General features: G+C 40.1%; 1 protein-coding gene across 2 annotated transcripts in view; it reads right to left on the bottom strand.

Annotated features, from left to right (window-relative positions):
• LOC126161419 (CDP-diacylglycerol--glycerol-3-phosphate 3-phosphatidyltransferase, mitochondrial) overlaps positions 1 to 23461 on the bottom strand; it is a 100841-nt gene that overhangs the window by 29945 nt on the left and 47435 nt on the right. For both annotated transcript variants that reach the window (XM_049917213.1, XM_049917214.1), the window contains 3 exons: positions 3688 to 3815; positions 1940 to 2211; positions 1279 to 1487 (listed from right to left, as the gene is read on the bottom strand). In XM_049917213.1, the coding sequence (XP_049773170.1) occupies positions 1279 to 1487; positions 1940 to 2211; positions 3688 to 3815 (609 nt within the window). The remainder of the gene's footprint in view (positions 1 to 1278; positions 1488 to 1939; positions 2212 to 3687; positions 3816 to 23461) is intronic.

Below are 23461 nucleotides of genomic sequence, written 5' to 3'. Positions count from 1 at the left end.
CCTCAACATCAAACGAGAAGGGGGATCCTGCCTGAAACCCAGGCACAGATGCTTTAGTCAGTCCCGTCCTTGGTAAAAATTTTCATTTGTCAATTCAGTCTGCACATATATGTCATAAATGTTTGTGACTTGAAAATATCCCCGGAACCGTATTGTTTCATTTGCCCTCACATATGTTCAAACAAAGTTCAACATACATTGTGCTAAAGTGGTTCATATTAGGTTAGAGAAATCAAGACACATATGACATGTTTAATAATGCAACAGCTTCAAAATAATCATATTTCAATGGCTCTTTTACAAATAAACATATGGTATTTATAGAAAGTGTGTTTTGACATAAGCATCAAGTCACAACAACAAAAGTGCAAAACAAATGTGGACTAAAGTCTAGACCAGGGCCAATAGCAGTACTGGAGGTGCGTATCTATTGCTCATAGGCTGGCAATACATCAGTTTCATGAAGCCAGTTGGATGATTCTTTGACATAACCAATAAGAGGAGAGCAGAGAGGCAATGTATTTCTAGCACCAAAATTGAAAGCATTGTCTTGTTTCCTGTTGTCTGGTGTATTAATGAATGAAATATTTTCTGATTATGGCAGTGAGTGCTGTAAAATGGACTGACGTTGGTGCATGTCTCACGGATTAATTGCAGAGACACAACAATGTATCAAATGAGGTGGTGAATTGCATTCATAAAAGAGTTGCACATCTGATGTATTAATAAACATTGATCCACGTATCTTCTCCCACAATTTAATTAAAAAACACTGATCCACCTACATTCTTTCATGATTTAATTAAAAACAATGATCCACCTACCTCCTCTAAACCACTGATCCACTTACTCAGGGTGCTCATGCAGACTGATTGCTCAGCAGAGCAAGGGAACAATTCACTGCTTTTTCAGATATATCTTGGGTTGTGACAATGTCCTCGGTTTGCAGATGCTAACACAGTTTAAACAGCTATGACTCACACAAGGAACAATTAAATTTATAATCCTCATATACAGGACAGTTGCACCTTTTCTTACCAATCTATTACTTCAAAATACGTTGTCTGCTTGCCGCTTCTTTTGTTCCCATTGCACCTCATGGGGAGCACTAACATTCCTGCATGGAACATGTAAGTATGCCACTGGCCCTATTCTAGAGTTTTACCTAAAGATGCACTGCATTTAAACCATATGCCTAGTTATATCAAGTAGATACGAATTCAGTGTGTACAGCTGTTGACAGCAAAAAGGTAATAAAGTTAAGTTCACAAAACTTACAGTGGGGTGAGCCATGAGGACAGAATACGCTGCTGCAGACTGATGTATGATGCTTTCCATATACTGTGCAGTTAGGTTGAAGTACCCTGTGGCAAGATGCACGGTGGAGCCAGAAGCTGCACATTTCAGTAGTTGCAAAGTAACACGGCTATCTTGTCGGACACCAAGCTGGCCCATCTCCACAAGTGGGAAAATGCAAGTATCACCATCTGGAGCACATAGAAAACACTTCACCGCAAGTAATTCCACACAGGACCCACACTAAATATCCTCACATATAATTGTACACAATTTGTAGAATGCTTAACAGGACCCCCCCCCCCCCCAAACACATATACATTTTACTTACTAATGGCAAATCGAAATATATCTTTCCATTAGACATAATTTTATGGATGATTTTTTGTGATTTAAGCTACATTTACTTATATATTTGGGCTAGTTCACTACTGCAGGAGCAAGAAAGATAATGACTGCATTAGAATTAACAATAAGAGAACACAAACTTCCTACAAATTCTTCTTTCAAAGAATGTACAGTGAGGCATAATAAACATAGGTGGCTTTCACTCTTGCTTATTTTATTTACTCTCTTTTTGTAATTCTGAAGCAACTATAATTTGACACTACCAAGATAGTATGTTTAGGGCATCAACACTGACTATGTGACTGTTGTTGTGTTTGATGCAAAGCATTGTCCAAGAAATTATGAATGTTTGCACGAGCAGCAGCTGCAAATTCTTCATAACGTCCTTTAAATGGATGAATGTTCCATTTGTGATGAAGTTGTATTCTATTGCCTGGACAAAGTTGCAGTGAAAATTCACTGACTCGCTCAACAAGGTCATCATAAAAGTCTGCCAGTGGACGACAATCCTCCACCAATATATAGCGATCTTGTCTATTTGTGAAGTAGTCGTTACTCAGATTTGCCCTGAAAAGTGTACAAATGAATGTGAATACATGGAATATATACCACTTTATACAGAATTTATTACATCAGTATTTACACAACCCATCACTTAGCCCTAGCATGGCACAACAGAAACAAGTGAGGCATTCATCCATAAAAAAATTTTGATCACCTACCAAGTGATGTAAGGAAATTAATGGATAGTAAAATTAAATTCAAACACAAACTGAAATCCTATCTGCTGGTAAACTATTACTACTCTAGAGAAGAATTTCTGAATGAATAATGGTCAGCATCTTGCTGTGTTTTCTGCTAAGATGATGTACTATAATTGTAAAACTGACATTCTATATCATAGCAAGACATCACAATTATGGTCCACAGAACATACAAACACCTAAATAACTACAGCACTCTAAAGTATGCTATACACAGAGCATGATCCAACCCTTACAGGTTGTGCAATTCAGAATTCCAAGCAATATTTTTCTTTGTGTCTGTCTTGTACCACTGTCTCAGGCATGCTCAAACTTTCACTTATGACAAGCTCACTGATTAATTTTGCCATCCTGATCTTCTCCATGGCATGCAGTAATCAGTCTTATGTGAATCAGAGAAGCAAAGAGCACTTAATAAGGCACATTGGCTGATGCTGCAAGATGTGGTACAGCCACACTAACTTCTGAGGGGGCAAGAAAAGTTAATACTGATGAATAGCTTGACACTGAGATTTTACTCAAACAACAGACATCCTAGGTCTTTAACAAAAAGTGATTAGTGAACAAGTAGGGTGCATTTACAGTGAACACTTTCTCTTTACACAAATAGTACCATCTTAAGAATTTCATGCCCATAAATCTTCAGTAACACATTATAATGTGGTACATATTACAGATAGATACAAAGCTACTATAAAAACAACTGAGATCATAAAGGGGCAAGTTTTTTGGTTAATGGCAATTCTGCTAGACTGGAGAGGTGCAGGTAGGTCACAGACACGAAACTTCTCTACATATTATCTAACTTGAAGAGAGAGATTGAAAATTTCTTGCAACTGATGAGGACTGAACAATGCTGGATAAATTACAATCAACTGAAAAAAATCTAGTGTGTACTGCAGTATTCAGAAAATGAAAGAAGCCCAAATCAACTGACGCAAAGTCTGCCCATCCACCTACTAATGTAACCACGGAAAAAAAAGATATGTTACAGTAAATTTAAGGAACCAATCAAAACAACAGAAAAAGTAATAAACCCATGTCAATATCTCGTGTGACAACTACGATGTGAAGCTACTTAATTTCCATGTCAAAGAAAATAAATCATTTAGAGCTACCATTAACAGGTAATTCTCATTTCATGGGAATGCTAAGAGATTTAACTGCTGTGAAGAGGTATCCCACCTTTATTCCTAGATTCTTGACTCTTCTGCATCCAAAACACAGTAATTTTAATCCAATCCTTCATGAATTACTTTATGGCATGAAATGTACATACCCACTAATGAGCAGTGAATCATCAAAGAGATATATTTTCATGTGCTGTAGACCAACAAGTTCACTGTATCGAGGAGGAAGTAGTCTACGTAGAGGTCCACGGAGTGCTGGAGTGTGGTAAAGAGCAACCTGGAACCATAGAAATGTACGTACAGTAGCTCAGCAAAATTTCCATTTCTGACAGTCGAAACTGACACACTACATGTTTGGAAAATGAAGATGAAATACGTGATGCTCATCTGAACAACTGACAAACTGTAAGCCTTGTTAGAATACAAGGACAGACCCTTCGAAACATGAGTTACTATACAGACATGTACTTCATGTACAAATTCCTAAGGCAGTTCCTATACATTGCAAAATGTATTCAATGGTTCTTGACATAAAACCTTGACCTTTCTCTACTGTAATATTAGTCTCCAAATGAAAATGAATTATACAAATTATTTTACATTACACTGATAACTGCCCTGTGTGGTGTCAGCTCACGTAGCCCACCAGTATGACATACTGCCCCGCTAACTGTCAAAGCCCAAGAGTCCAAGGCCCATGACAATGCAAGCAAAACAGACTGTCATTAAGGCAACAGAAAGAACAAGCCAAATTATGGAGAACAACTCCAGATGCCACCGCTGCACCTACGGGTGCTCACCTTCCCTACAGACACTGTCAGAAGCGTTTAGTAGGGCAGAGACTTTGACTGATAACTATTCGTGTGAATTTATGCTGCAAGTAAGGGAAGAGTGAATTTCTGTTATTAGTAATAAACCTGTTGTTCATTGTTTACATGGATGTTAGTTTTTACAAACAGAGTGTGGGCCACTTAACACACTTTTCATCCTGTGCAGTGTGAAGTAATTTTACTTTCTTCGTAAATGTATTCAGCAGTGGCAAGTTACAGTTTCATCAGGAAGATACTAGTTTTTCATGCATGAGGACTGGGTACATACTCAAGTCGTGGGGAGGTAATGATTATGTACATATGTCTAATATATCTGACATATCTGGTTGTGGTCTTCAGTCCTGAGACTGGTTTGATGCAGCTCTCCATGCTACTCTATCCTGTGCAAGCTGCTTCATCTCCCAGTACCTACTGCAGCCTACATCCTGAATTTGCTTAGTGTACTCATCTCTTGGTCTCCCTCTACGATTTTTACCCTCCATGCTGCCCCCCCAATACTAAATTGGTGATCCCTTAATGCCTCAGAACATGTCCTACCAACCGATCCTTTCTCCTAGTCAAGTTGTGTCACAAACTCCTCTTCTCCCCAATTCTATTCAATACCACCTCATTAGTTATGTGATCTACCCATCTAATCTAGCATTCTTCTGTAGCACATTTCAAAAGCTTCTATTCTCTTCTTGACCAAACTATTTATCGTCCATGTTTCACTTCCATACATGGCTACACTCCATACAAATACTTTCAGAAACGGCTTCCTGACACTTAAATCTATACTCGATGTTAACAAATTTCTCTTCTTCAGAAATGCTTTCCTTGCCATTGCCAGTCTACATTTTATATCCTTTCTACTTCGACCATCATCAGTTATTTTGCTCCCCAAATAGCAAAACTCCTTTACTACTTTAAGTGTCTCATTTCCTAATCTAATTCCCTCAGCATCACATGAGTTAACTCAACTACATTCCATTATCCTCGTTTCGCTTTTGTTGATGTTCATCTTATATCCTCCTTTCAAGACACTGTCCATTACGTTCGACTGCTCTTCCAAGTCCTTTGCTGTCTCTGACAGAATTACAATGGCAAAAATTGTTTTCCAAACTGATACTTTGTTCATCTACTAAAGTTCATCAGGAAGATACTAGTTTTTCATGCATGAGAACTGGGTACACACTCAAGTCATAGAGAGGTAATGATTATGTACATAAGTCTGATATATCTGACATATAAATGGCAAAAATTATTTTCCAAACCGATACTTTGTTCATCTACTAAAGTTTCAGAAAAAAATAGTTCCATTATCAAGTCTATACAGTAGAGTCCTGGTGATTCAAGCCCTGGTATTATGAGGTTCTGTGTAATTTGAGCTGGTCTTAAGAAAATTAAAATTTTACAAAAAAGTACAGTAAAAATCTGTTTTCATATGTTGTCACATGTACATTTTAAGCACTTTCGAATGTATTACTTTTTGAACTTACTTTCAAATTTCCATGTACAATACAGGTACAACTGTCCCATTTAGGGTTTCCGTTCACAATGCACAAAAACAATCTTGTTCTCAGACAGCTTATCATTTCTATTACAGGTGGACAGGTACCATTAGGTTTTGAGGAGTGCACTTGCTGTTTCTTTGTCAACCCTTCACTAATTGGCACCACCTGACAATCAGTTGACATTACATGACATCCTTCTTGTTATCCCTGTTGTTGTGCCTCCTCAGCAAGAGTAGTCATTAAAATGCAGTACACCTAAATACCCACACAGTATACATTTTACGACACTGAGTGATCATTGTTTTATGTTCTGTACTGTGGTTGGTTGTGTAGTAACATCTGTACTGTAATGAGACCACCCATGCCACATTAAAGTTGTATCTGCAGTGTACTACACGTATGTACATGTGGAAAAATAAACCATTATCATATTTATGCTGTGTAGGCCACCCACACTTTCATTAGTTTACTGTTTGGTTTTGTTTGTCTCTGAATCAAAACCAATTAAGGGTATACAGAATGAGTTTTTCGATGAAAAATCGATTTTTGGGTAAATGCATTTTCGAAAAATTTAGACTCTCCCATTTAATACCATGTATAAAATATTTGGATGACATGAATAGAACTATTTTAAATAATTTTTTAAAATAATTTCGTCACACGATGTTCCGCACCTGGTATATGAGACGGGAAATATACCTGATATAGACAGCCTTGCCAGAGATATAATTGAGCACAAGAGAGTTAGCTTTTCTGTTGGCTACACTGCTAGACAGTTGACAATAGATTCTGCACCATTTGTATTGTTTCCTTTGTGAGTACATCCATGTCATTGTTGTGAAAGTCGTATGTGGAGAAGTCATTGAGTTTTCTTTCCTTCAACATGCCAAGACCTAGTCTGAGGGTATTTAGAAAGCGTGTACATTGGCGCAAGAAAGTAAAGTGTACTAAAAATTCGTCTGATTCATCTTCATCAGTATCTGATGTCCCAGTAGCGACTAACCTCAACACTGGTAGTGATGCATTGAGTGATGCTGCTGCCACTACACCGGAAAGTGCTTCAAGAAGAAAACTAGCTGGAATTGAAGAAGAATACAAGAAACTAAATGCTGGGACTACAAAATATGAGGTAATTAACGTCTCTTTATTATCAGACATTTTGGAGAACAATGTGTGCTGCAAACAATGTGGAAAATGTGGTGTTTCATTGAAAACAAACTTACATGTAGGACTTGCTTGTGAATTAGAGTTGATGTGCAGTTATTGCAAACACAGTGTTACTTTCTTCAATTCCTCACATGTTACTGCAGATACAGGTAAACTATACGATATAAACATTAGACTGGTTTATGGATTACTGTGTATAGGAAAGGGCAGGGCTGCAGGTGCTATGTTGTGTGGTGTAATGAACCTCCCTCCTCCACCTTCAAAATTTAACAAACACATAATTGCAATAGGGTCTGCTGTAGAAGATGTGGCACAGGAAAACATGAAAGATGCTGTTGAGGAAGCAGTTGTCGAAAATAATAATAGCAGAGACTTGTCCATAGCTTTTGTTGGAAGCTGGCAGAAGAGAGGCCACACATCTCTGAATGGTGTAGTAACAGCTACAAGTGTGGACACTGGTAAGGTAGTTGATGTGGCAATACTTTCCAAGCATTGCAGATGCAAGGAGAAAATGAAAAATAAACATGAAGAGGAGTGCATGGCAAATTACTATGGGTCAAGTGGTGGTATGGAAGTTGCTGGTGTACGAAGTATTTATCAACGCTCAGTAAAATGGTACAAAGTTAGATACATAAATTATCTTGGAGATGGTGACTCAAAGGCTTTCAAAGAAATTGAGGAACTGAGACCCTATGGTAACGATGTGAAAATTTCCAAACTGGAGTGTGTTGGCCATGTTCAGAAAAGGATGGGATCAAGACTTCGACGGCTCAAGGCTAGCATGAAAGGCAAGAAATTGAGCGATGGAAAAACTTTAGATGGGAAAAATAGACTGACAGATGCTACAATAGATCATATTCAGAAGTGCTATGGTCTAGCAATAAGACAGAATACAGCAGATGCAGAATTAATGAGAAGAGCAGTCTGGGGTCTGTTTTTTCATACAGCTTCAAACAATGAGAATCCCCAACATGGGCTATGTCCAAAAGGAGATGATAGTTGGCGCAAGTACAACAGAGGCAAGGTAACTAAGAAACAATACAATCACCCTAATCACCTGCCACCTGCCATAATGGATGAAATAAAACCAATATTCCGAGACCTCGCAGATATTAGTCTACTAAAGAAATGTCTTCATGGCCGGACTCAAAATCCAAATGAGTGTTTGAACCATGTGATATGGAATAGACTACCTAAAACTGTGTTTGTGGGTATAAACCCACTTCACTTTGGTGTTTATGATGCTGTTTCATCATTCAATCAGGGCAGTATAACAAAGTGCAAAGTTCTGCAGAAGTTGGGGCTCTGTGTAGGACTACGAACTGCCGCAGCTATGCTTTGTTTGGACAAGGAACGGCTCAGGTCTTCAGAAAATGCCATAAAAGTATATTCAAAGATGGCTAGACAGCATAGTAGAGCCATCAAGAGGAAGCTGTTGGACAATTCTGATGATACAAGCTATGGAGCAGGCTTGTACCGAAGTAAAAACTTTCAAGCTAATTTCCCGTAACTTTAGTTTTTTTGTGTATAAGGTACATTTTCTCAGGGTCTATTTATAGTAGAAAGATGAAATTTTCTGTAGTTGTTCCTTAAGACCTTCTAATATATCTAAATTAAAAGATATGTGGAATTATTTTGTATTAATGGATGTAAATTTTAAAATACTTGTTAAAATGTATAACTTTTTTAACATTTACAAAAAATAAAATATCTGAAAAACTATACATTATTTTTTCCAAAATTAATAATTCAGCATAAAAGCAGAACATATCTCTGCGTTCTGTGAAAAAATCAAGAGTATCGTCCAAATAACAAATGAGAAAATGTTCCTAACTTTTAGCTCAATTTAACATTGTAAGCATAGGGTGTTCCATATATCCTTAATGAGTTGCTATTGGTGTTTATTTTCGGCAATAACAACAGACTGACACTTGAAAGTTCAAACAGTTCATTCCGCATATCAATTATTCATTACCCTGCTCATCGCATACCATATGTGAAATAAATGCAACTTACTGGTTTCATCAGTAAGTTGAAGTAACATGTGATTTTGAGTATTGGAGTCAAAACTAAAATAATGAGTGTTTCTCAATATGTCTCTTCTCCTTTTTGAATTTTCAGAACCAACAAGCATAACATTTTTCAATGCCAAACTTCATCTTTTATTTTATTCCTCTGATTACTGGAGCTTTGCTTTTCAAAAGGTTCAGTAGTATTTACTTATTTATTCATGTCAAAAACATCAAACTTCAACATACAAGATAAATACATACGAGGGAGGCACTGAGAACCATCATGGAGCCCACATTTATGTGAATATCAGGGAAACTGGTGAGACAGCTGTTCGGGAATGTTGGTATATACAATATGGACCTAAAGCAAAGATAAACTTGACTCACCATAAGATCAAGAGATGTCAGAAGCATTAATAAATGCTACACTCTCACAATCAAAAATGGTGTGCTTTAAGTCCTTATGGTCCTCAGTTCCTCATACACATATACACATAATAGTATCTATAAACTACTTGCTAATTTAAATTTGAAGACAATGGTGCATTTGCAGTACATAATCTTCACTGGTGTAAGTGCACTCATAGATTATTGAACTCTGCAGTCACAAAGGGTTGATGGTGTGGAACAACTCCACTTCTGCAAATTGTCTTTTGACCTTGCAACCCTGTTTTGAGCCTGTTCAGAGTTTACTACATGGGCCATTCTTCAGTGAAACCAGCAGGTAGACTTTCCAATGGTTTCACCTAATGGTGTACAGACCCCATCTTCCATACAGATAGATGGGATCACATCTGTTGATCACGTAACATGTTGACGTCATGAAACTTTTCCCGGGCACTAATCTTTAAGAGGGTACCTTATGACTGATGTCTGGAGGTGCAATTCCAGCTAATGGCAGACTTTATCTCATGGTGTAGATTTCAGACAGCCAGTAATGAGCCTACATGACTCATTAAGAGCAATATCCACTAGTTTAGGTGTGCAGAGTTGTACCAAATATAGGTAGCATATCCACCAGCTGTATATCATGAAGATAAAGCTGTAGTTTTCACTGTTGCTGCACCCCTGAGAGGTTCACATAACTTCACACAACATGTTGTGTCTTGCACATACATTTTGCTTTAAATTCAAACATGCAGCCCATTTTTGGGCTGGAAACTGCGTTCCAACTGCAATCCTCCCCAAATCACTAGAAGTTCCCTGAGGGGTTATTTGTGCCTCAGGTGGACTGCGCAAACTTGGGTTTTGCTGAGATTTGGTTTTAACTGGTTTTTACAATAGTATTTACCTAATTTCCCCAAGCAGTGTTAAGGTGTAATTCCACCTGTTCAAACGTGTCACTCTGTCCAGAGATGGTAAGATCATCCGCACAGATGAAACTTCATATATTATTAGGAAGGGGTTGATCACTGGTAAAAATAAGGGAGGAGACAACATGTCCTTTGGGACCCTCCATCGGCTGCACTATGAAAAATCTATTTTGAAGGAAATCTTGAATTAATCACATACAATTGTAATATTTAGTTATTCCATACATTTTGTGCAGAACATCCGATAACTGATTGTGCTTAAGCTGCTGTCAAATCAACAAATGCTATCCTAGTGTCCTCTATTGCCTCAAAAATGTCTTCTGTATGTGATGTTAGATTTAATACCTATTATGTATGATCCTTACTGGTCTAATCCAATTTGCTGTGGGGTTGTGAGATGTTCATCTGCTTCCAAGAGTCTATTATGGATCATTTGTTCAAAGAGCTTGTGCAGACAACATAAGGGAGAGATTGGTTCATCAGCTTACTTGCCTCAAGAAATATCTTCATCACTAAATTACAATTCATTAAAGAGATCAGAAACAAGCCCCATAAACTCACTTTAAACTTGCCAGCGGGTCTATGAAGTCATCTCCAAACTTGTCATGTCTTTACACACTAAGACTTGACTCTCCAGTCCCTGCCGCTGGCCATGTAAGGAACAACATGTCACTTGAGTCTGTTGGCTGGTACCACTGCACTTTACCAGCATGGAAAGCAGCGCACATACACAAGTATAAGGGAGCACTTGTGACATTGCCATTAGACACCCAATGGTTGGAAATGACTTATCTCTACATATTATTACTGAAAGTCCCCTGCTGTGTTTTTCTGTCTGTATGTGGAGGCTAATCTCAGGAACTACTGTAGGGCTTTTGATATGGTTTTACTAAAAGACAAATTGATCAACAAGGAGGATTGGTGTATAAAATTTATTATTGCAATCACAGACAAGTTGTCTAGATGTCGATACTTAGGTGTCACCCATATGAACCTAATGTGAATCGTTAGTTATTTACTAATACTGATGGGTTAGCTGTGAATAATGTTCTATGCTTTCTTTGCAAAGACAATTGCAAATTTATTTTAATATATGTTCTTTTCAGAGAAAGTCTAACAATCTCACACACACACACACACACACACACACACACACACACACACACACAAACGCGCGCACGAGCGCCCCCTGTTGACAAGTTACCAAATATGACAACAGAACAAAAAAAACAGGATACGAGGATGAAGTGGATTCTGTGAATAGTGACTAAATATTATAATAAATTTACAGCAGATGTCAAAAAATTACAGAAACGAATGAAACTCTAACCAGCATGTTATTAACCTACAAACGCAAATCAGCATTACCAAAAAATACACAAACTGATGTACTTGAATTATTAGTACATATTACTAGTCTCTTTCCATTAACACTGTAAACAGCAGTCTACCTTGTGCTACCATAGACTGCTTTACAATACCTGTTCCTAGGTGTGTGGGTTTAAAACCAGCCCAGCATCACTTAATGACCCTTATGAGCAACATGACAATGCTGTGTCATTGGTTATCAGAACGTTAAGAAATTGCCGAGAGACGTTGGTCCACCAACTAGGTGTTTTTAGGAGAGCATTGGAAAGGATCATTAAATTTATATAGCATTGCATCAGAGTATTATTTTAATATATGAGTAGTATCAACATCAATTAATCTAAATCACAAGTATTTAACAGATCACTTTTACTGCGAACCAATAAAAGGTCATCCTCAACATCAGGGTCCAGCAATGCTCGGAAACGACCAAACTTGCACCCCTGAATTTCCTCTCACTGGAGCTGCTTGAGGCTGGAATACACAGTACACACTCTTACCCACACATGCCAGAGAAGGCAAGGTCTTTTCATGCTCTTCCCACAATCCAAGAATATCACTTCCCCACCTTCATCTCTTTGGTAACAACAATCGAGAGGTATAATGCTACTTCAAAGTGCTTGTCCACATGGTCCGCACTTTCAATTGATGTGGTAGTTTCGATAAGTCTTATGTACCTTTTGTGAACTACAAGTAACAAGAGAGAACGGAAGTCAAAATCTGTAACAACATTAACTCATAATCGTGCTCCAGGAGCACAGAATAATAAGTGTATACAGTTGCTCACTCACCTGAAACATTTACACACACAGCTCCAAACTCTTTGAAAACATTATCTCTCTCTTCAGTGCTCAGCATCAAAAGATCACAATATGAGACACAAAAATGTTCCTATCTTGTGGTACAAGTACAGTTTAATCTTATCATTCCATCTATGTAACTTCTGCATTTTATTTTAACTACTGCCATGGCAATGCTATATAATTCACTAGGGCACAAGTAGTCGCCCAGAAGTTTACACTGCCAGAGAAGTACCAAATGGATAATCAGATAATTGTCTTGTTTTAAATCATTGATAGCTTCTTTGAATGGCTTGAGGAACAGGACAAGCTCATTTAGGCTCTGTTGATCAATATTCTGAAGTGTACTTAAATTTTTGAGGGAGACACTCCTTAACCTCAATCACAGTGTGACATATTGGAACCAGGAAGTCTAACAAAGTATTCCATGAAACTTTGACCTTTTGTTTGAGTGATTTTCTGAGTCTCTTTGGAAGACCAACACTCTTACAACATGCCACTAATGCTTTACATGAGTTTATTGTCTCTCCCACATGAGTTAGTGCTGGCTATGATGCTAAAAGCTCTGACTTACACTTATCACTGAGCGAAGTTCTAAGACAACAACAACTGCAAGGAAGTCTAATGAAGCTGCCACTAAGATACAACTTTGATCTGTTAAGAAAAGTGCTGAGTTCATTAAATCCCCATAAATTTGCAAGGATATGAAATGGCAAACAACAGCTCTAATGAAACAGCTGTTTTTTCCTCATCAGGATATGGGATGGTAAACACTACTTTTGTACTTTGACCAACATATGCCGCATTTCGCTAATAGTGGATACAGTCACTGTTCTGTAGGTTATTTTGTGTGTATTATTCATCCACACATCAATATGAAAAGAGACCCTTATCAGTAACAGCAGCAGTACAGCCTCCACAGCCACCTCACAACACACTTCAGCTCTTGCAGATATGAGTTTGGGCTACCTTTTTGAAACGAGAACCATGAACCATACTGAATGATCTAAGTTCTTTGCATTTCAAGTGTCATTGAATCACATATGGCTCAGTGATGACGTTCTGTGCCCTGTTTTCATTCGATGGAGCATGTATGTTGTATGTTTTCCCATGGTTGACGTGGAATAAACAAGAATACAACTATTTTGTACGTTTTCCACATGCAGATTGGACTACAGTGTTGAACTTTTTCCACATGTCAGTCTTTCTCTCCTGGAGAACATCTGCAGTTACATACACTTTATCATTTAATTTTCCTTTTACATAATCTACAGTTGCACAACCCTGGATTTGGATTTGTACTTGCTCCACCCCAAGTGACTACAGCACATACTGCACACAGATCCCAAATGGCCTTGTTACTCATGGGTGATTGGAAAAAGGGTGTTTCAGAGCTGGACAAGCAACAGTTTGGTACACAGGTAAATTTGGAACTGTGAGGAACTTACATGCCTGATGCACCATGAGGAGTTGCCATAGGACTGTAAGTGATGGTTCACCAGCCTCAGCACAGAAACTGTTTACAAGTCTGGTCCTATAAGCACCTTGGCCAGGCTAATCCCCTCACTGCGCACAGCATCAACGATCTCCAAATACAAAGGCCACGCTGATCCATCTGCGAATGCACAAAAGTCCTATAAAAATGGAGCAGATATGCCCTATCTGCTTCCCAAGACCTTTAGCTAAGGCACTTTATGATGTTCAGTGTTCTGGCTCTCATGTCTCTTACGTATTGCAACCACAGCAGTTTGGAGTCAAAAATAAGGCCCTGAAATCTCACCAAGTTGCAGCCCACTCCTCTAACCCCCGCACTTTAAGTTGCGGCTGATGGCTCGTTCTTCAGACACTGGAGGAGGAACACTAAACAGCATGGTCGTCCACAAATAAGGAGCACTGTACAGGACTCCTTACTGTAGACATGATACTGTTTATGGTTATGGCAAAGAGGGCAACACTTAAAGCACAGTCCTGAGGAACACCATTCTCCTACTCAAAATGATCTGACAGCGTGTCACCAACTAGGGACTAAAAAACCGCAAAGACAGAAAACAATGAGTGAAGCTGGGGCGGTAGCCACAAAAGCCCTACTGATGCAGTTACGAGAGAACACTGTGTCTCAAAGTAGTGTAATATGCCATACTGATATCAAAGAATATGCCGATATAGTGTTTACGTAGGTAAATGTGCTGAGTTGCTGACTCTGGCAGGGTCAAATTGTCAACAGTGGACTGAAATCTCCAGAATCCAACCTGAGAGCAGCTAAGGATTTGCCTGTTCTCTAGCAACCAGAAGACAGTTAACCATTCACTTCAGGGTCTTTCCTACACAGGCAATGCTCTGGTGAGTACTGGAAGATGTGTGGACCTTTTCCAGCTTGAGGAAAGGTATCAGAATTGCCTCTCTCCACAAGATGGGGAAGTTGCCTACCCTGTCATACAAGATTAAAACATTCAAATAGGATTTCCTTTGACACTCCTGGCAAATATCAAAGCATGCCATACCGGATTTCATCATGGCTGGTTTAAGTGTCACAAGTCTCAGACAATGCCGATTCCAGCTCCCATATGGAGAAAGGGGAGTTGTAGGACTCAGAACTGTTGGATCTGAAGTCCAACTTGCCCCTCTCTACAGACGCATGGTAGTGATGAAATGCTGGATCCTGACTTGCACTGGCAGCAGTGTTTGCAAAATGCTTGGCCAGTGTCTGAGCAATGTCTCTGGGTGTTACTTGGAGAAAGCCCTTTTCAGCACTGCTGCAAATGGTAACTGATTGTGTGGCTCTCATGACTCTCTCAGCTTTGAGGTTGTTTGCTGTTGGGCAGCATTTAAACTGTCTAAGAGCAGTACGCCTGTCCCAGATTGCTGAATGGCACTCATCTGTCCATCAAGGTACAGGTCTTCTCCTAAGATGACCTGAGGACATTGGGACTGACAGGCCATTGGCATGATGGATCGCTCATATTATGTGGTCTACCCATTTCTTGACATTCTTGTGATGTTCATACACAGCCAGCTGGCTGAACAGTGCCCTGTTAGCCCTGCTCATCATGCATTTTGGTGGCTTCTGTTCAAGCAATCCTCCTTCCCGTAGGTGGACCCACAGTGGAGAGTGGTCACAGGAATTAAGGTGGTCAATTTATTCCCACTGTGCTCAGTCTCCAAGACATGGAGAGCAGAAGGAGAGTTCGATGGCTGAGGATAATAGCCTGTGTTGAGGATGCATAGCTCCTGAGACGTCCCGAGGTTCTCCAAGACTCGACCCCTGGGACAAGTACAGTTTGTGCCCACAATAAATTATGGGCACTGAAATCACCCAGTAGAAGGGAAGTTGCTTGCAAGAGCCTCAGACCCTATAGCATTCTGCGGAGGTAAGCACAAGGAGCAGATAGTGATGATTTGACTAATATGAACGGCAATGGCTACTGCTTGTAGCTCAGCAACCAAGGAGAGAGAACAGGGGTGGCATGTGTTACTGACGAAGACAAATAGAACAACAAATCTCTTGGCTCTTTCCCCAGCCAGGTCATTCTTTTGGTGGAGGGTATAGCCTGTTAGCACAGGGGCATCAGTGGCTTTGAAATGTGTTTCCTATCAACACAAGCACAGGGGTTGCACCTGTGCCAGGAGTTTCAGTTCCTCCACAAGAGTCCTGATGAACCCACCCATGTTCCACTGTACTATGGGAGCCATTTATCACGAAGGTTGCAGTTTCACCCAGTCTTTCCACTGGGCTGGTGAGCCCACAATGGGTGGAGGTTCAACCTTGGGGTAAGGTGGTTGCCCTGGGCTGACTTCGAATTCCATAGGCACTGAAGCAGAAACAGCAGAACAGTCATGCCAAATAACATCAACATGCTCTGACACTCTACTGTGTGGCCTTACAGATATTCTTCGCCTCACCGTATGGTATGTGTTTCGATGTTTTAATTTCCTATATTTTCCTTTCTTCACGGAAGACACTGCAATCCCTACTCGAGACAGGGTGATTCCCACCGCAATTTCCACACTTCAGGGGTGAGGAGGAACCACCTCTGTCATGGGTGGCTCTGTCACATTTGCCCCAATTGGCTTCACCCTTACAACTTAAGGTGGTGTGCCCAAAGTGCTGGCATTTAAAACAGTGCATGGGGTTGGGGACATGAGGCTGTACACTTAGGTGAAAGAAACCTGCTTTAACATGCTCCAGGAGTTTCGTGCTATTGAAGGTAAGGATGAAGGAGTCAGATTTTAATAGATACCATCCACACTTTTCAATATATTCTGCACATTGACAACCCCTTCCTGAGTCCACTCATTCTTCCATTCCTCCTTGTGAATGTCTACCAGATGCTGACACGACACGACACGACAACACAACACAACACAACGCAACACAACACAACACCTTTGCTCAAGTTCAAGATGTCGTGGAGCTCCATTTGTATGGCATACGAGTTCTGTTAGAAAAGTATCTAACCTTTTTTTGTTTTTTGGATTTGAATCTAGCGCACTTCCATGAGTTGACCTTTAACCTTCATGCGTATGTGTCACTTTTTTCCCATCTGTCAATAGTGTGAGTTGCTGGCAAGCAGCAGCTGAGTGAGGTAATGTATAGTGCTTATGTTAGTTTTTCATTTCAAGGGAAATGGTGGAACAACTGGAGGAGTGCTATTGCAACCAATTTTGACAGAAACTGGGCGACAGCCTAGTGGAAACCATGTGGAAGATTCAGAGGGTTTTCAGTGATTATGCTATGTGCATCACACAGACTAAGGCGTGGAACACCCATTTAGAGATGGCTGCTCATCGGTGGAGAGCAAGTCATGGTCCAGTCGGTCATCGGTACTTTTTTGACACATTCCACTGCGACCGAAGATTTGGCCAGGAAGAAAGAGTCGACAAAATTTGTGACAAAGCTATTGCTGGTGGAGCAAAAGCAACTTTGTGTTGAAGTCTCACAGGACATGCCAGACTACACACACACACACACACACACACACACACACACACACACAGGATCAAACAACCACCGAAGATTACTACAGGGATGTCCTCTATCACCTACGTGATACTTCGCACACAAGAGACTGGAATTGCAGTCAACAGGAAATTGGTGCCTCCATCAGGACAATGCTTCATTCTCCGCACTTGATTCACATTTTTTGGCAAAAAATGAGATTCCTTTGTTTCAACAGGCCCCTTACTTTTGTGATATGGGCCCCTGGAACTTCTGGCAGTTCCTCAAACTCAAGGGGCCATTGAAACGAACATGATTTTAGACAAGAGAGGGCCTTACGGCAGCAATGACAACCGAGCTAAACTCCATTCCAAACGAGGCCATTTCAGTGTGCTTCCAACAATGGCAGCACCACTGGGAGAAGTGTGTGGAGTCCTAAGGGAACTACTTTGAGGGTGATTAGGTGTCCTATGCTCCAGGTAAGCCATTTTTTCCCCAGCCTAAGGTCACATACTTTTCTAACAGATCTTGTGTAATCCAACGAACATAGCTTTCTGGAGATTTGTTGCTTGCTGGGTACTAGCAGTTACAACCAACAGTATGCCATTACATAATTTCCCGACACATTTTAGAGTAGCTACAATGCCCTCCAAACCTTTTTGAATATAAAAGGACAAAACCTTCTCTCAACTGCCCTCTTCCCATATCACAATCAAAAACACTTTCTGACCAGCAGCATGCATTTCTCTTACTATTCTTGGACACATTCTGTGTAACCCCTGAATCTGGAGGACTGGCTACATGAGCCCTCTTATTTGATTGGTTGTTAGTGCCTACCAGCAGCCCACGAATTCCACTGGGAGGAGAAGGAGAAAACTTTGAGGGTTCCATTTCAGTACCACAAGCAGCTAGGGAAAGAAGGGTCCATTCAAACAAAGCCCCATGTGCCTAAGTTAGCCTTATACAACCGAGATGCAGAAGGTTCCCCAGAGGTTGTCCACTAATGACTGTTCCATCTTAATAGCCATCTCATCCGTGTACAGCACACCTTGAGATTGAGGGTTTGTTCCATTGATGCGCATACAGTAGTCACTAAAACATGTCCAGAGCTTACGGTGACGGGGGACTGGCAGTGCTTAGCAGTGATACTTTAAGCATCCAGAGTGCTCTCTGAGAGGACGACGATCTACTCCACAGTTGTTCAGGCCATTAATAAGTTCTGGGGATATTTATTTGGTAAACTATTCACTACTGGCTGACTAGCCTGAAGTATCCGATGGGTCAACTGATGAGGTGAGCACTGAGGCTTCAAGAGCGCAGCGTCACAGCGATAAACAAAAGCATAGGCAAAAACAAGGACACTACCTGCCTTTCAAGGAATCCTTTGGTGGAACTCAGCTGTGTGGACCAGTGTCAACAAGGGGCATTAATGGTAAGTCATATCCCAGCTCATCTACATCCAGCTTTTCTGAAGTATTCTCATGATGCTTCAATGTCTGATCACCTTGGATCTCTGAAGACTCTACACAGAATCTGATCCAGGTGTCATTGGCCAGGTCTTCACCAGTCCATTGGACACTATTTGAGGTACCGTAAGAAATGCCAGTAACGAAGCACATGCCGCAATTACCTCTGGGGCATCTGGTACCAATTCCAGTGGCATCGCCATTTCACCAAACTGGAATCGATCTCTTGGGATGGTTCCTATGCTGACAAGTAGGAACCAATAGATAGTAGTCTTCACTGATTACCTTACCCACTGCATTGAAATCAGAGCTCTATTGGCTGTTGAAGCCTCAGAAATTGCTAAGTTCCTTGCAGAAGACCTTATTTTGAACCTCGTGGAAAAGTTTTCCAGTTGAGACTAGTATCAGAGTTGATTTCACACTTTGACATCATCTGCAGAGTGATGACTGCCTATCATACCTGGACGAATGGCCTCACAGAATGCTTTAATAAGACATTAGCAGATACATTCTTGATGTACAATGTTGTCGAACAGAGAGATTGCGATACAATACTATCTTTCGTCACATCTGCTTACAACACAGTGAAGTAATACACTACAGGTTACACGCCTTCTTTCTGCTCCAGGGTCATGAGGCTGAAATGACATTGGATACACTGTTTCTGTTACATTGGGATGATACTCACAACCTACTCACTACATGAAACATCTCTTAACCAGGACTGAAGATACAAGACAGCAGGCTCACGTACGGACTCTGGATGCCCAAGAGAAGGATTGAGAGCACTGTAATGAAAAGTACTGGCCAATGACATACAGACCAGGAGACTTGGTTTGGACTTTTACAGCTATGTAAATTACGACTGAAGTGCTACTTTGAACCATCTCATATTCTTTGTCACTTGCAGGATGTCACATACAAAGTCGAGGATTATGACCTTTCAGTAAGAAAACAAAAGTGGACACACATCATCCATGTCCTCTGCATGAAGCCCTACTACAGTCCTAAGATGCAGATCGATGATGAGACATCTTGTTCTAGGTAAGTGAATGCCCACTCAATGATCCAAAAATTTTGATGGGAGTGGTACCTCTGATGCTCATTATAGTGAAGAGGAAGTAAGACTATAACCAGAATCTGAGGGTCCACCGGCAGTGCCATACAGAGGGCCACTGACAAGATCTAGAGCCAGGGTGCTGCAATCAACTCCAATGAGAACTTTTGAAACAGATGTCCACTGTTTTTCCAAGGTGCAAACTGTGGTGCATGCAGTGTGGTCTAGCTGTTGGCGTCACTGGCTCGCATGCTACAGTTCACCATTCAAACTCTACCACCAGTAATTATTTGTTATTTAGTATTTATCATTTCTGGAAATTTCTTATTTTTGTATACTCTGGAATATTTGCTAATAGCAGCACACTCTATCCAGGAGTTCAGTTCTGTTCTGTTCTGGCTATACACTGGTGTTCGTAATAAACATGCTCTCAGTGACAAGTATTGAATTGTACTGACAACCCAGTTTTAAGATTTGGACTCTAGTGTGGTTACAATGTGACACTATTAAGTGGAAATGAAATTTTCCTACATAGAATGGGTGGAGTTTCTAAGGAGAAAATCATTCAAGTTATGTTTGGAAACCTGCACTTTTCTTTCCACCAGCACTTAAGAATTTACAGTTATTTGGAAGTGGAGCTACATAATTATTTTCAACCAGTAGTAATACTCTCTTCCACAAATATTAATGTTAAATTTGCGAAAAGGAACACCTACTATGTTAGTCAATTCAGCTGTAATAACGTTTATAAACATATCTATATTTTTTGGGATATGTCTTTTCCATTTGCAACTAGAAAGCAAATTAGTAGATTGATCCAACCTTTTATTTTGTAGTACATCCACAGCAAAGTCTCATGTTCTAAACACCTCATTTCAAATACAAAATACACACTCCACTTAATAGCATGATATAGACAAGAATTAACTGGCTGCTTTTAATAATGTAGTGTACAACCATAGAAAATGACTGTGCAGTACAATCATCCATTCCAAAGAAATTAATTCTTATATATTGAGTGATTATAATTAAAGTGCAGATACTAACAGAGTGTGGGCTGTAATTATAATGAGAGTGAATCATGAAAGATATGCCAACGCATTAAAGCTGAACCAATTTACGCTGGGAGGGGGGGGGGGGGGGGGAGTTCCAGTTTAGGCCACCAGGTGTAATTCTGGTGCTCTGGATGCAAGAAAGACGTACAGAAATGTTTCCATACGTAATGGATTAGGAACAGGAAGTGGATAGAAAAGGCCAAACAAGTGAGAGGGGTATAATGTTAATTTTATTATTAACTGCCACACAGTTTGTTCAATATGGACATTGGAGACGTCAACAAGGTGCTGTATCCATAGAACAATGTGATCAACAGCTGCTCACACCAGCTCCACTAGAATCTGCGCAATGTTTTTCTGTATACTGGCCTTCACATCATGTAGAGATCGAATGTGTCCCTGCTAAACACGTTCTTTTATATATTTCAGAATCAAAAGTAACTTGCAGAATGTGGAAAACCTCTGGAGATAATATGTTCAGGGAAGGATGCATTAAGATCTTCCACTGGGCGAGTGACATGTGGTGTTGCCCCATTTAACATAAAAAACATTGGATTCCACACAGTTGCTCTCTTCCAAAGCAAGCTGAACAAGAAGGTTTCAATAATGTGCAGACAGTATGGTACACCTGAAAGGCCCTCTGGGAGTATTCTCTTCAAAGAACAATGGACCTAGAATAAAGGTGCTTGTGAATCCACACCACACCACACACGGAGAGTGCAATGACTCTTCATGCACCAGTACCCCAAATCTGGCTGTTCTGTGCATTCAGTGTAAAATGTGCCTTGGGACTACACGGAATATCGCCCAGTCACAGTTCATCAACTTCGATTAGTGCCAGAAACCAAAGAGCAAAATTACAACATTGCTGCAGTCATGAGGTTTCAGTTGCTGCATCATCTGGGTACCAGTGTAATATAGACCACAAAACTTTCCATACTGTTGGCCATGGTATGAACAATTCTCGTGACACTGCATGAGCACTAGCACTACGCATGGCATGTTCTGCATGGTCACTTAAGGCAACAGCAACCTCATCACCAGGATAAGACTCCTATCTCTTGCAGGTGCCATACCAAGCTCACCTGAGGTTTTGAATTTGATTATCATCATCATCTTTAAACCATTTAATGACATTGGACCTCTCCTCACACCTTCCAGTCTGTGATACTCTCTCAATGCAACACTGTAATTGTTGCTCCTCACATAAAACAGTTTCACTGATAGTCTGCGATACTCTCTCAATGCAGTGCTGTAACTGCTACTGTTCACATTAAACAGTTTCACTAACAGTGCATGGTATCTCTTCTCAATACCTATTTTGTTCACCGACATTGTTGCTTGTCAAATGACAGCGTAGCTGCCATACCATCACACAAACAGTGTACTGTGCTAGATTTGCATTTGGCAGTCACAATTAGAACAATTTTTTTCCAGCATAAATCAGTGCCACATTAACATATCAGCATACCTACCAAGTTTCACTGCCATGCAATAATTACAGCCCACACTTGACCTTCATGAGTAGCTGCACTTTAATTCTAACCACCCAGTACTTGGAATTCTCTGTTCATAAATGCTTAAAGTAACTTTTGGGTCCAACACTAGGCTTACATAGATAAACAGTAATTCATTTTCCTATCCTGCAGTGTTCGAAGCTAACCTTGAAGATGCATGGAATATCACACAGTTGCGATCACAGTACAAACACCATTCAATAACTCACACTTACTTCAGAAAGATATTAGTATCACACTCAATTCAGAAACTCTTACACTAGCAACTATATTTCACTCACAGCAATACATGGTCTAAAATATTGTGAATGCTAAGCTATGTTCTATCACACTTTTTTTAAATGCCTTTCTAAATCAAGTGCACATTGTCCACAAGTAGCATAATTTCGCAATGACTACGACAAATTATCAAAATGTATGTAGTTCATTATGAAGCTAAGGTATAACACTAGCATAAGTTTAAAAAAACAAATCAGATTTATTAACCAAATACTTTCTTCAGAGAAAGTTGAGAATTACTGTGGAATTAATCATGCTAAATGGGAAGTAGCCCTTTTTTTCAAAGGGAAAGTATAACATTACAGAAATATGTCCAGAAGCATGTTTGTCATAGTGCCATATACTGGGAACTAATAACTGTATGAGCACCAAACCTGGTAGCATTAATGCCCAGAGTATGGGGTGCAGGAGTTCCATGCGCCACAGTGACACCGTCCAGTTTCAACGATGGCCACCAAGTGCTGTGATCAGTCATCGTGATTCACAGTCTCGCACACGTGACCAGTCACAGTGTCTTGTTGACATGTCAACACGAACTTGGACAAAAGACTGAGGGCATTATTAGTGACGCTCTATTATCAAAACAACAGTATTGCTGCAGCTGAATATCACCGTCTGGAAGGGTTACAG

Source organism: Schistocerca cancellata, chromosome 2, assembly GCF_023864275.1.
Source record: "Schistocerca cancellata isolate TAMUIC-IGC-003103 chromosome 2, iqSchCanc2.1, whole genome shotgun sequence".
In the NCBI taxonomy this organism is placed as follows: Eukaryota; Metazoa; Arthropoda; class Insecta; order Orthoptera; family Acrididae; genus Schistocerca; species Schistocerca cancellata.
The sequence above is the reverse complement of the archived record's forward strand: the minus strand, read 5'-3'. Positions and strand labels throughout refer to the sequence as shown.